Below are 15,241 nucleotides of genomic sequence, written 5' to 3'. Positions count from 1 at the left end.
TCTGATCTTTCTCATTAGGTCTAGAGGTAGCTTTGCTTCAAAGCCGTGTTCAAAACTATGATCATGTAGAAACTTGTCAGAATAATGGGCGCCTTTTTTATTCTTTGTTGTTCTGAGGGATGTTGTTTTCCTGTACGACTAGAAAGCTGAGAAGAAGTGCTTCTCTGCAGGCGGTAATGGGCCTGTTAAATTCTACGCAGCACTGATGCACCGAGCCACCCTCTCTCCACCAGATTCATCTCTGTGTGTCTCTTTAATTGGATTTGTGTTAAACTTTCTTAATGCTCTCTGATGTGCAAAAAAAACCTCTCTCAAAGGCCTCTCAACCCAGGGGGAGCTGGGTGATGAAAATCAGTTGGGAGGCCAGATGCTGCAAGAATTAAACAAGTAGCATGAAATTTTAAAGGAGTATAAATACTTATGTGGTTAAGATTATGTTGTGTGGGTCCATATTGACTAACACTGGGTCACAGAGTTGAAAGATCTTTTATACAACAGCACTTCTAGGAGACCAATTACCATTTCCAGGTAGAACGGGGGATTTTGTTGTTATTAAAAATCTGCAATATGTGCAGCAGCTATAATACATGCTGTCATTTTAAGACCTTGTGACTAACAGGAAATTTGTGACATTTCAAGTAATTGGCTCCACGTACCTAAACATGCCTCTTTGATCTCCGTCTTGTCCGTCCTCTGAATGATCTTCACCACAAATATCACCGCCAGCGGGGTTAGGAATGAAATTGCCTGTGAGGGAATAAAATGTACAGTTATTGTGACATTAGAGATGCGCCGCAGCGTTCCATCGGGTCTGTTTTGCAGGTTAATCGCAAAATGACTTTTGCCTCGGGGAATGACACAGAGCTATCCATTATTCAGAGTTAATTTTAACAAGGTAAACTAAGAGGGCAAACAAGCTTTTTTTATTGTTCAGTGGGGTCTCTCGCCTGCACAGAGAACATTTTTGCCCCTCACTTGATAAGAGATTTGAGCCCCCTCTGCACCTGGGTAATTATTCCTGCCTCGGAATGGATTAATTACGTTTTGGCTAAATTCAATATAATTTCGTTCCCTTCAGCAACAGAGGTAGTAATAAAAACAAAGGCAGAGTTTCAGTTCCATTATTAAAACACACACACTGGATTTTTCTCGAGTGCTGTTCATCAGTTCAGCCGTGGGTACATCTGTGGAACTTTTTAAACCAATTTTGTGCAAGACTACTTCTTTGAAGTAGCTGGATTCAAACTTGTGTAATCACACTTGGATTCAAGTGCACAAACAGTAACTACCCACTAAATCAAACACAATTTATTAATGTCGTTAGGTGCGTCTCCACTATAGTCAAATACCGACTGTTTTTTGGCTCTGTAGAAGAGCAGGGACATTTTTCTCAGCTGAAAAAAGCCTGGTTGCTAATTGGATAGACCCCTAAGCAGGATGTGATGTAGTACTCAACACCACAACAACATGAGCCATTTTTAAAAGCCGGCGAAGTAGCGGGTAGTCACAACTACTGTCGATATGCGATTAAGTGACAATCGAAAACCATACGTCACCTCCGGAGTCTCGTAAATCATTCTGTGGCCTTTTTTTGTGATGGAGACACGCCAAGTGAGCGGACATTTGAGAGGGCGTGGCCTGAGACTTTCCCAGTGGCCACTTTTTACCCTAATGGAAACATGCTTATTGTGACATTGAGACTGACATCCATCACTCTTCAAATTTTTCTTTCCTTTAGTAATGGCTATTTCAATTCAGACACCAAAATATATATTTTTTTATAATTAAACATGCTGTGTGTCATGCCACTTTTATACACTATTGCTGTCTGTACATTCAACTTTTTGTTTGATTGTACCAACAAATAAAAGCTGTTAAAATGTATAACCTTTACAAGATATTTAAATTGTTATTTATCCGTGGCATGTTTGTAATTGTAGACTTCAGCTCCATAAGCATATATGCAGCCTGTTCTCTCATCAAAAACGTCAATATAGGACCCGTTAATACATAAAGGTCAATACATATAAAGGTCCCGTTTACAAACAGCAAAGAACAAGCTATGTCTCCGTATTTCACCGTCCGCTGTAATGCGTCCGCCGTCATTTTGCTGATGTAGTACTGATTGACAGCAAACCTAAGTGTAAAGGGGCGGATTCCCACATTCAATCCGAGGATGGGGTGGTGGATGGGTCAAACAAGTGGCAGACTTTCACCCAGAAGCGAGGGGTTTGCATCCCGTGTGAAAACAAAAATAAACAATTTTTCAACGTAATTTACGTTTTGACGTAACTTGCGGCACAGTCACGTAACCCTTGAAACTACTTAATTTCTGGCATTTATGTACATTTATTTACTGTTTAAACTGTCTTTCATAACACCTTACCAGAAGTATTTTGCCCTAAACCTAAGGTCAGTGGTTTTAGAACAACGTCATTGGTGGTACTGACACACAACCTCTTCTGCCGTACTTTATATATCCCTGTCTTAATAAAGTTGACTCGGATGTTCTTTTAGAGTGCTGAGATCCAGATCCATTTCCGGGTCACAAGACAGATGATCTAGGCGCGAGGAGAGAGGAGGCACATAATCCATAATTGAGACGCAGCTAGAAATAGAGCACAGGAGACACGGAGGAAATAGTGACTGTCAAGTTTGTCCAGCTGCTATTTCCTTAACCAGTTCCAATGGTGCTAACCCACAACTAGCCTTCTATTATTATTGTTTTAATTGTTCAAATTTTGGTATCACCTGATTTTTCTTTTTCACTTCAATTTTCATTCAGACTCCAAAAGTATTTTTGACATTTGAACCTACTGTGTATCATGCCTATTTGGTACATTTGCCTCTTTTATACATACATTTTTCACAAGCCATAATTAGCATCCCGATTAATATCAGAGTTAACCTGGTTGTGAAGCATAGCAACACACCTGCAGTTAACTGCAGCTTGTTATAGGCATTATTGTGCATTCAGCACTGAAACTGGAAACTGCTCTGATTTAAATCTGCCCACATTTTGATGCTAAGCTTGTCACGAACTATGAACCCAATTCCAAAAGCACAACTCTGAGACCAAAGTTTCAAAATAAAGTTTTATTAAACAAAAAAATCACTCTTGCAAGGCTCTACTGGGAAATCAAACAGAAAATCACTCTTGAAAAACAAAGTAAAAAGACCAGACAATAACATGAACCAAGCGCTGGTTCTCTGACATGGGACAAGACGAATTTGCACAGGACAAAGGCAGACACTGACTAGATATATACACACAAGGTAAGGGCACAGAGGGGTGTTCCATCAAGGTGGATTAAGGAAAAGCCTGGCTTATTTTTATACGTTTTGCTAATTTAAGTGAGAGATGTGTTCCATCAAAGTGGCTTATGTGACTCGCCGCTCAGTAACCATGGTAACTTACACCACTGAACTAGCCTGCTCCGGGGCAGGCTAACTGTCGAGCTAACTTTAGCTGTGTGTCAAATAATTCCCGACGGGCGGAAACAATATCCCAAAAGACAGTTCTGCCATTTCTGTTTGTGCGCGTCACTTTTGTCATGTCCGTGCGGAAAGTTTAGACTTAGTTTTTTATGTGTACAGTCTGGTTTAGACTTTTTTCTCACAATGTGACGAGGCATGAATTTACACACCTATTTAAGTTAATCCGTTGTTCAATTTAGCAACTTTTGTTTTGGAGTGAACCCTCTATTTGAAAGCTAAACATGTATAATTTAAGAAAAGTAAATAGTAGTCCTTTATTCATTCATTTTGTTCTAGCTGTTAAGACAAAAAACACATTAAATGCAGTCCAAACCAGGGCCTTCTGCTGTGGTAAAATGTATACTGACATCATTATGTAGTTACTTTATCTCCAATTTAATTATTACATTTTTAGCTTTTTGTCATGTCAAGTTTTTAGTTTTCAGTTCCCATAAGCATATGACGCTCGCAGATCGCGCCAACATCCTGTAAAAGAAAACGTGTCAAAGAGTAGGCTAAGCTGATTATGTAGTTGCCAATTATTATTTAATTTCTTAGTTTCATCATTGCTTGCTGCTGTAGTTGTTCCAGCTGTGTCCTGCAGCAAGGTGCATGGTTACACAATCTGTAGAATGAAGATACAGCCCAAACATTAGTACGTTTTCACTTGTCCAAGTCCTTTTTTGGCTGTTCAGATTCCTACTGTTGAGATGTAACAGAATAATTAATATAGGGCAGGGTTACATTGCCAAGTTAGGCCAATTTACAGTAAATTCTTTTAAGTTGTGAATTCTCCCAACTTAGCCTACACCTAACTGTGAGCATACAGCTGTTATTATCCAGCCTACTGATAATATAACTAGTCTTATTGTATCTAGTGATCTAATTGTTAATTTATTAACAACTACAAATAACACAATAAGTAGGATTGAATTACTCGTGCATTTTATCAATCTGCAATTTTTTAAGTAGTAGTACAATGTACACAGACAGGAAGTGGAAGCAAAATAAAACAGGAAATCACAAGACAATATAGACACTCAACACATTTTTCTAGACATGACAAAGCTTCCAGTTTCTTTTAGGCTGCTCTTTTTCTTCTGTTCTTATTCAGCTGTTGCTCAGAGATCTATGTCTCTTTCTGCCCTGTTCAGTTGAACCATTCTACAGTGTTTTGTCCTCCTAGTACAAGACTAACCCTTTATACATAAAAACATCTGTTTGATAAGACTTTCTACAACCTAAAAGCATGAAAGAGCACTCTGAAATATGAAGTGGGGCTCTCAAACATCTGATATCCTGCTGCTCATATTGTCGCTATGAACAACATAGTGCTCAAACTGGGTCTTACATTTCCTGCAAAACAGTCATGCAAGACAGGCAACATCACATTATATACAGTGTGATACAGCATCTAACAGCGTCTTGCTCCAATGAGGCATTTACTGTGTTAATGAATAGCTAGTAAAGGTCATGCTGGCTGAACAGTGTTCATGAGACACAACTAAAAGAAGCTTGACATAAATTCAAATACTGTATTTACTTAAATTTTTCTGGGGGAAAAAATGGATTAGAGCTACAAATCTGTAGCAGCTCAGCAGTTCGTGACATCTGTCATGTTTGCCAAAAATGCTCCATGAGTATCAGTGCCCTTTTAGTCGCAGCAGCTCCCGTCACTTTGTCAGTGTGAGGGAATCCAGGGTGAAACATCTATCTTTAGATTTACACTTCCTGACAGTATTTTTTCACTCACAGCAGCTCTTCATATCCTAAAATTATACACTGGTGCTCCTGGGAGAAAAAAACAGTTATCAAAGATGTGAAGAGTCTTATGTAGATGAGGAGAGCATGAGGGTGTGAGTTGCCATGGAAACACTTAAAGTACCAAAAAACATCTTAAAGGTGCGACAAGAAAATTATCTTGTCTCATAATATTTTGTGGCAATTCAAAAAACACTTTAGCATTTATGTCTTTTTCTGATGAAGATATGCATTTTGGCACATGGCCTTGATACATTTTTCTCATTTCTAGATGCTCTTGCATCTTCACTTAACAGTCCCATAAGAGGGCTGCATACTGTATGTGCAACTGTTTAACCGTGAAATGCTTGTTTAAAATGATGTAAGTGCTACTGAAAACGTTTTCTTGAAGGTCATATTTCTCCTGGTATGTGAATAACTGTACATTCTGCCTTGAGGGTGGACTATATTTACACTTGCAGCTCTCAGTCATGATGTATAGTTATGTACAAATGATTCTCTTTCAGTTATTTCAATACTTTTCTCAAAATGCTCATTATTTGTTTAACCTTTCTATTACATGGGAACAGCGAAGATGAGACTTTCCGGCTCTGATTCATGATCTGCATACAGATACGCGACCTTTGGCTTTACAGATCAGAAGGTTTATGCTCTAAGATCATTGGGTCCAACAATAAATAACAAGCACTGAGATGTTCCTGCCCTTCTCATAATGAGAAAGTGAGAGTGACTCTTGAAGCTGCATGCAGGCTAATAGAGCATATATCCTAACGAAGGTCGCAGTGAGTCAGGGTGTAGCTTCATGTAAATCCCCTCCTTGGACTATTTTTAATGGCCAGATAAATTCTCCACTCCTCCAGGGCTTCTGTCAGGACAATGACATTGAAGAAGCCTGACTGTTGGGTGTCAGCACTGCGGGAGTCTTTTCCCTAAGAGGCACGTGGGCTGGGGGCTTTGCTACCCCACTCATTATTTAGTGGCCTGCCAAAAGCAAATATCCATGGACATTGAAGTTAACATAAACTGTCAACATTTTTTATAAAGCATGTTGAAATAGGAAATGTGATATAATAGATAAGCTGGAGATACCAGAAGCGTTTATCCATGGCTTTCACTGGACAGTCAGAGCTGCAAACAAATGGTAGAAGTGTAGTTGACGGCATAGACTGTATAAAAGAAGTAGACAAAGCCTCTGGGTCTGAAAAAGAAGCCAATATTGAATTGCTCTAAACCTGCATTCTTTTATTTTTTTTTATTTTTATTAATTTAGACAAAACACAACACAAATCGCCAATGGACAAACACAGAGAGAAAAACAAAAACAAAAAACACAACAACAACAAAATCACAAAACCAACCCAAATAAATAAATAAAACCACAATAATAAAAAAGAACCTTAACACATCAAAACTAAACATGACACAAACAAACATCAAACATAATTACCAGATAAAACATACAGTATATCAGTAAACTTGATAACCTAAGAGAAAATAAAAAAGGGTTAAGTTAAATGCCAACCTTCCACTTCAATAAACCTGAAACCTGCATTCTTTATAACGACCAGCAGGGGGTAACTCCACTGGTTATAAAAAAAAAAAAGCTGATTCTATGAGAAAGCGACCCAAATTCTCCCTGGTGTTATTACCTCAGTAAACATTTTCCTTTTGAGTTTATGGGCTTTGTTTCAGTTTCAAGGCTTCTTCAATACAGCATGGTGTTCTTTTTGTAAATGATGGTCCAGTTTAGAGTGAAATAGATGAGAAAGCAGGGTATGCTTTAGGACGTGGCTACCTTGAGATTGACAAGTTGCTACCATGGCGACCTTTCAATGAGGATAGAGGTGTATAAATGAATATCCGTGGCAATGTTCACACTGAAATGGTTTTTGTGTGTTGTCTGCATTTTCGTTCTCAGAACTTTGAATCTTTCATCATGAAGGTTAATTGTAACATTTTGCTCACTAAAACCAAAAAGACTAAAAATAGAATCTAAGGAGTCGACTATTTTTCTTTCTTTTGGGACTTTTGTTTTAAGCTGTAGTAATAAAAATAAAGCAGTTTCAGCTCCATTATTAAAACACACTCACTAAATTTTCCTCGAGTGCTGTTCATCAGTTCAGCCGTGGGTACATCTGTGGAACTTTTTAAACCATATTTGTGGTAAGAAGACTACCTTCTTTGAAGTAGCTGGATTCAAACTTGTGTAATCACACTTGGATTCCAGTTCACGAACAGTAACTACCAACTAAACCAGCCACAATGTATCAATGTCATTATGACATTGACACCGACATCCATCACTATTCAAATTTTGGTATCACCTGATACCTTCTGCTGCTGTGTGTCATACCTCTTTGCACATTTGCCTCTTTTATACATAAGTTTTTCACAAGCCATAATCAGCATCCCAATTAATATCAGAGTTAACCCTTAATAGGACACTCATTAAAATACTTGCAAATTCCAAATTTCAACCCGAGAGAATATTGGAGGATATTACATTATGCCAGAATGTGTAAAAAAAACATACGAAAATAATATTTTGAGAAAAAAGTTTACGAGATTAAAGTGGCAAATCTACGAGAAAAAAATGCACAGATTCATGAGATTTAAAGTGGTGAATCTGGGAGAAAAAAATTGCTTTTTTCCCCACTTTAAATCTCTTAAATCACTTTTTTTTGGAAGATTTGACACAACTTTTTTTCTCGAAATATTACCTGAAGTTACCAAATGTAGTTCTTTGCCTGATAAAGGGTTAACCTGAATTATAGGTGCACCTTGCTAACCAAGCTAGCCTCACTGGACTGTTAAATTGTGTTAACCACAGGGAGTTTTTAGCCCACGCGTCAATGTAATGGTGGCTTCATGCTCATGTCCAAATATGGTCACTTCTGCCTCCAAAATGGTCATCCACAAACAAATGGGTGACGGCACAGTGGCTACATCCACTTTTTATGTGTGTATGTGTGTTTGCTGCTTGACTTGTGCAGGCTTTTCTATGATCAATGGACTTTAAAATGCTTATTACAAATTATTTGCTTATTTATTATTTGTTGATAAGCTCAGCATTTTATTTATGAGCATATTAATTTTTTTGTACCAACATAGGGAATACAGGTTCAAATAGTGTGGCTTAAAGGTTTTTAAACATCATTAATTGGAGCCAAGCTAAGCCTCAACATACGGTAAATACTGTACAATATTGCATTTATTCAGTAATTTCCTTATATAAAGTGCAAATATTTTATATACCAAGTTGACAGGGGCTGCCATTATTATCGGCTTGTTATGACTGACAGCGCTCACCACCTACTCTGCATCTGTTTCTGCACATAATAAGATGATTGATGTGTGTGGGGGAGCACAGGACGGAGTGGAACGCCAATCAGTCAAGCGCTGTCAGTATGCAAAGAGGTGAGCTTAACAAACAACGGGCAGGCAAGTCTTTGCCTGTTAAGTTGGTTTGATATTTTGATTAAACAGGTTACCATGCTGACAAAGATGTCCAGCTTTAACAGAATTAAACACATCAGCCTGTCAGAGAATGATTAACTGAAACTGTGTACTATTCAGCTAAAATTCACAATGTTGTGCAACCCCTACTGCTACATCAGGGCAGCAGACCTGTGGCTTGATCACTCTTTAATGTGATAGAAAAGAGTTTATTATATAAGAAAGGGGAGTATAATGCAATCATCATCAGGATTCAATTTCTGCCCTTGAGCAACAGTACGGAACACATTGAAAAGGTTTTCATATCACAGGGACTTTAAAATGTAGTTCTGCTTCATAAGAAGCATATTCCACCAAAGTACCTGGACGTCCATGTTTAGATGGTCCTTTTCTGCTTAAATTACAGAACCATTGCAACTCTTCTATATAGAATTTTCCATCCTGGTGCTGTGTTTTTGGGCATCGTTCTTTGAAGCTGACCTAATTTATCTGGATCTGATGTCAGCGCAACAAATCCTTAGGCTTACTGTCAACCATATACACAAAATACATTTTAAAAACACACCACTTGTTTTCTTAGATTCATGGATTTAATTGGATATAATAATTATTTTAAATGAGATATGCTAAATATGATATTGTAAAATCATCAAATTTACATATCTATAATGAAAACTAACTTATACTTATATCTGATAAAATGATTAAAATAAATAATAAAATCATTATAAATAATAATTAAAATTATTATTAAAAATGTATAAAATAAAAATAAATAAAAGTTAGTAAAACACCAATTTCATGTTATCAGCCCATTAAATGACCTCATACATATGTGGGTGAAAGTCCTGTGTTATGTAGACATATCCCACCCAAACTTTACTCCTTGACTTTTCGAACCTATCTAGCTATCTATAATGAAAACTAACTTATACTTATATCTGATAAAATGATTAAAATAAATAATGAAATGATTATAAATAATAAATAATAATTAAAATTATTATTAAGATGTATAAATAAAAATAAATAAAAGTTAGTAAAACACCAATTTCATATGTTATCAGCCCATTAAATGGCTTAAATGGGTTTTTATGAGCCTCTTACATATGTGGGTTAAAGTCCTGTGTTGTGTAGACATATCCCACCCAAACTTTACTCCTTGACTTTTCTGCTCTTTATATGTCATAATCACTACAGCCTAACAATAGGTTGATTTGTAACAATAAACATTAATGCAGTAGTCCATTTAATGGGCTGATAACAGCCTGCTGGCCTGCTAGTAGGTGGATCAGGCTCCTTTTAGCCCATATCTAACAGGCTGGTGACTTCTAATTACGCCCATTCAATCTGGTGATAACTTTCAAACCGAAAGTTGAAGTAAGATTGGGCTGTTACCCAAGATAACTTCATCCAGGACTTAAAAATCAGTCCTCAAACTGCTTTTAAAGAACCAAATAAGCAGCACCTAGCTGGAATATATAGCCAGTTATATAGTGAAGGGTATATGTATACAGGGTGTACGCACCTACCTCTTTTTCTGGTGGTTTACAGTACCCACCTATCAGGTGGCAAGAAAGCAAATAAGCACATTTCACCAAATGTTTGAACTATTTTCTTATAAACTCATAAATGATTTATGTTGGTGGCAGACGGAATTAAAATTAGTCCATTATTCCCAGGTTTATCAACAGCTTGTTTGTGCTGGCATTGTGGGTGTTTTCATATTTCATCATAATCACTTTTTAAAATAGGACCATCTCGTGTCCGCCAACCGAGTCTGAAAACAATGTATGACTCACAACAACATTGGAATGAGCTCTGTAATGCCCAGTATGCTGTATTTCAAGTGTATTGAAGCTCACTGAGAACTGCACTGCCAAAAAAAAGTGCAAAATGTGTTTGCCAAGAGATTCCTTAGGTTATTTGCTCAGTATTTACAGCGTGAGCCAGAGGAAAAAAAATATTTTCATTCCAAGCTAGATAGGTTCGAAATTCATCTCAACCTTTCTCCGCCCACTTCTGTCCAAGAGAAGACTGTATTTACATTGGAAGCACTAATCACCACAGTCCTGTAAAGCACTTCTCAGATCTATCAACAGAATTCAACTTGAGAGTGTAACGAGGAGGCTTTGCAGTATCGATCGTCCTAAATGAAGGATTTTTTTACTGCAAAGATTAAGAATTAAGCATAGGATGTACTTCATGCAGACTGAAATAAAGACCAAGCATTCAATGGCAATCAAGTCTGTATTAGGGGGAATGTATAATTAGAGAGCAGGTACTTACGAACATGACCCTCTTGGGAATGTGGTCTGACTCAACTAGTGGATTCTTGTAGAGCCAAAGCTCCTCCGGTTGAATCACTCTCTCAAAGGGCTCCAGAAACTCTGTGAATCTGTGGCAAAGAAGAAACGAACACTCATCAGATACTATATTTTATATTTTAAGGCATTTCGTAGTTTAAAGAGAGTAGCATACCATGTACCATATGAGAAAAAAAGACCAGCCTGTTCCTCCACAAGGACAAACATATCTGAGGACATGTACTCAGGGCAACTCTGCCAAAGATCACCGACAGTAGAGAACTCTGCTGGTTCACACTCTTACCGAGTGGGAACAAATTAGCATGCTCCTGCTACCTCCAGCCTTCCCTGGCCACCCAGTGATCTGTCAGACACGACCTTGTTCTCTGTCGTCTCAACAAAGTCCTTTTGTCACCGATTTCTAAAACAATTCAATAGGCTGCTCTGTTCCACGGTTGGGTTGTGAGATACTGTACCTCTAAAAGCCGTAGAGAGTTACAGATTTTTAAAACGCTAAACATGGCAGAATTACAGGCAAAAAAATCACAAGAATACCTTGCATTTGTTTGCCTTCACCAAATAAAAACATCCTGTCTTCACCAGAGGAACAGGAGCCCTCCTGACCTGGTTGTCATCCAGGGAGAGGAAGTGAAGAGGGTGCTCAGACAAGCACCCAGCTGATTGAGATAGAACATAAAGTCGTTGCCATGGCAGTAAGCAATGCTTCAAACGTGGATGTTGCCAAAGTGGCAGCCTTTGGGCCTGATAAGTGAAGCCAATGTGGAAGTGTCTTAAACCTGTATTCTTTCTAATGGCCAGCAGGGGGCGACTCCATTGGAAGAAGTCCATTTACAGGTGCATCTCAATACATTAGAATATCATGAAAAAGTCAATTTCCAGTAGTTCAAGTCAAATCTCCCCAACCATAGATGGACATACTTTTCAGAGGCCAACATTTCCATATTAAACATACTTTTAAAAATTGGTCTTTTGTGAAATTCACATTTTTTTGAGACACTGAATTTTAGGTCTTCATTAAATGTAAGCCATGATCATTATAATTAGAAGAGATTAAATAAATCAAGACACGACATGTTTCATTCTGTGTGTAATGTATCTATATAATGTGTTATTTCCACTTTTTTAATTGAATTACTGACATAAATAAACTTCCCACCTAATTTATTACCTCAGTAAATTATTTTTTGGTCTCCTGCAATACATGTTTATTCTGTAAATGATAGTCCAATTTAGAGTAAAATAGACGATAAAGCAGAGTATGCTGATCTCTGTGTTTGCCTTACATTGAAGAACTGGCCCATGCAAGTTAAAAACTACATTGAAAGTACAGCTGCACAGCTAAATATCTGCAATCCCTGGTATGTTCCCGGGTCTATGTGCACTGGAGCTCCGAGTCCCTAAATCATTCTGTCCTTCCCAAATTATTCAGCCACCCTCCCCATGGCACCTTTATTATGGCAATGTCTGGGTCTATTCTTTTCCTGCTTTAATTTTTTTTACGATCCAGATCAGTGATCCCATTCATTAAGAGTAATGGAACAGTCTAAATAGTTAGCTAAATGTAATGGATAGGGCGTTGATACAGATGGCTTAAAGTAATAATGGAAAAATGGTTGGAATATAACTGAAAGTAATGGATGAATTATGGATATAGATGGCTAGATGAAATGGACAAGTCATACAAAAAAAGATAAACCTAACTAAATAAATACTAACAGGTGAGGCAGTTGCCTAAAGTTTGTGGAAGGATAGCAGTTCATTCTCCAGATGAGCTGCTCCACTCTTCACGGAAATAAAGATTGAGTAATGCTCTCCTAAACAACTAAATGCCCTTCAGCACGGCATTTATCACGCATCTGCTCCAGCAGAGCTGTTTCCATGGCCGGCGGCGGAAGTGTGAGGATATCCTGGATCCTGTTCGGCTCCTCGGTGTGAATCTGAAAACTGTGAAAAAGTAAAGGAGGCCATTGGCTAAAAAGGCACATGCATCTTCTGCAAACCTTTCTGAGATAAAAACGGACTCATGTAGAACAAATTGTCTTATTCTCCCACTCCAAGCTACAGAAAAAAATCAATTATACGTTTTTAATCTGTCTGAGACGTGCAGGGTATTACACACTGTGGGAAGTCTATTTGTTGGTCCGCCGACATGATGTTTTTGCAAGAGTGCAGTCTAATCAGTACGAGCTTATTTTACACCTTGCTGAGCCCGTGTGCATGACTCACTTCAGCCACAAGTATGCAGCGTGTGGGAAATTAACATGCTAATGGCACACAATATGCTTCATTTTCCCAGCGTGTCCTTTCTTCAGCTCGCTTGTTTAGACATCAGTGACAGGGATGTTATTTAAGTCCCCAGGGATATAAAACAGAGAGATAGAGTTTAGACAGACCCCTCCCCTCCCACTGACACTTCCCCCCAGCTCCTCTCTTATTAATACCTTAACACACACACACACACACACACACACACACACACACACACACACAAAGCGCTCTCAGGTCATTAAATGAAGCAGTGGTCTACCTGTCACTCTGCAAGGCTTATCGTGCATTAAACCCCTGACGTCTTAATGAGTTTGAGGCTCACACTCCCCCAAGGTAACTACATAGATAAAATTAATCTTCACAACATTTGCTCTCAGGTTATAATGCATGCAGCATGCATGAAGTGTCTGGCTGAGGTCGGAAAAGAAAAGTTATTTTAAAAAAATGGGCTATTGTATGAGGTTTTAAAGTTAAAATACTGAATATTTTCATGATATCTAACTATTTAGAGTCAGTCTTTTTCTGGAATAGCCATTCAATCAATGTATCTACATTGTGTTGCCATCTATGTATATAGCAGTCCACCATTTTTGTTCTGGATTTCCTACCTAACCATTAGGGTTGCTCGATTATGGCAAAAATCATAATAATTTTGGTCAATATTGATATGATTTAATATGATTGCTTGTTGACTTTAGAAATATCTGAATATAATACTTTTTTAAAACTTTTTTTTTTGTTACTTTTTAACTAGATATTTTCTTGAACTTTTATTATAATTCAATTGGGGAAGAATAAGATGAATACATAACATAAATAAAAGATATAAAGATATATTAAAATGCAATACAATAATCTATTAATCTCGATCATTTTGCTTTCACAATCATTGGAAGACAAAATTGAAAATAAAAAACTGACCAACTAAGCATAAATTCACAACTTTCTTCTTCAACATACACTCCTACAGGAGATCATTTATAACTGTTCATTGTGCACAGCTCAGGAAAATATCCTGGACTCACATGAGATTCGATAAAACGTGCACTCCATATTCAGATATCTTCACCTCCACCATGTTCGCTGGGTATGATCACTTTCATGAGCTCAAAATTCAAATGCCTTTTGGACATGTAATAATAATCCGCCTACTTTTGGAGAATTTGAATCCAATCTCCTCCAACAAATCAATATCGCCCTCAAAGGATTTTCCTTGGCATGAGTTTCTTTTGCCTCTTCTTCTCTTTTGCAACCATAAACTTTATTAAAAAGACTCCAATATGGTTTAAACGCACTTTAAGGGCTCCAGGCTCCGAGCGTCCAACACAGCCTGAATTAATCAAGGCTTCATCCTTGAGTCCATGGATAGGAGAGCCTGGCCTTTGTGGAAATGAATTTCACTTCCATTGTAATTTGCAGGCTGAGATGAGAGCAGTAGGGAGTGCATCATTTACAGGCTGCTGACAGAGGATGCATTTGTCTGAGTGAGGAAGGAAGGACAATGTGGATTACAGTCACATTAGTGGAGCTAATGTCAGAGCTTGGCGAGGTAATGACATACACAGCGTGCACCCCAATTTATCCCGCTGGGAAATAATTATAATCACATTGGTTCAAAGAGAGAGACGGAGAGGGTGGAAGGTGGCTGCACTATTGTAGAAACAAACTCGGAATTGGCACATAAATGTCAGCATAACAGCCAAAAGAGTTATTATTTTAGATGGCTTACATTTGCACCTCTCCCCTCTGCTCATTTCCAACCTTTTAACACTTTCTGTAGATGACCATGAGAGCAGGAGGTAGATAAGAAGAGAGAAATCGTGACTGTTTTCTACAAAGGCAGAGTCTCATCAGTGCTCCGATGAGACCCAAGGCCCTCGGACACGATCTCTGGCCAGAATAGATGAGCTCTCCAAGTGCCCATAAACACGAGGCGCACAAAAAGCTCTGAA

General features: G+C 38.0%; 1 protein-coding gene across 1 annotated transcript in view; it reads right to left on the bottom strand.

The window, feature by feature from the left end:
- The window catches only part of plpp4 (phospholipid phosphatase 4), a 70,104-nt gene that overhangs the window by 26,272 nt on the left and 28,591 nt on the right, over positions 1 to 15,241 (bottom strand). The window contains exons 2-3 of the mRNA XM_059359467.1: positions 10,984 to 11,092; positions 657 to 747 (exon numbers count right to left, since the gene is read on the bottom strand). Of these exons, the coding sequence (XP_059215450.1) occupies positions 657 to 747; positions 10,984 to 11,092 (200 nt within the window). The remainder of the gene's footprint in view (positions 1 to 656; positions 748 to 10,983; positions 11,093 to 15,241) is intronic.

The sequence above is a fragment of the Centropristis striata genome, chromosome 20 (genome assembly GCF_030273125.1).
Source record: "Centropristis striata isolate RG_2023a ecotype Rhode Island chromosome 20, C.striata_1.0, whole genome shotgun sequence".
Lineage (NCBI taxonomy): Eukaryota > Metazoa > Chordata > Actinopteri > Perciformes > Serranidae > Centropristis > Centropristis striata.
Note: the sequence above shows the minus strand (reverse complement) of the source record. Positions and strands in the feature narration are given on the sequence as shown.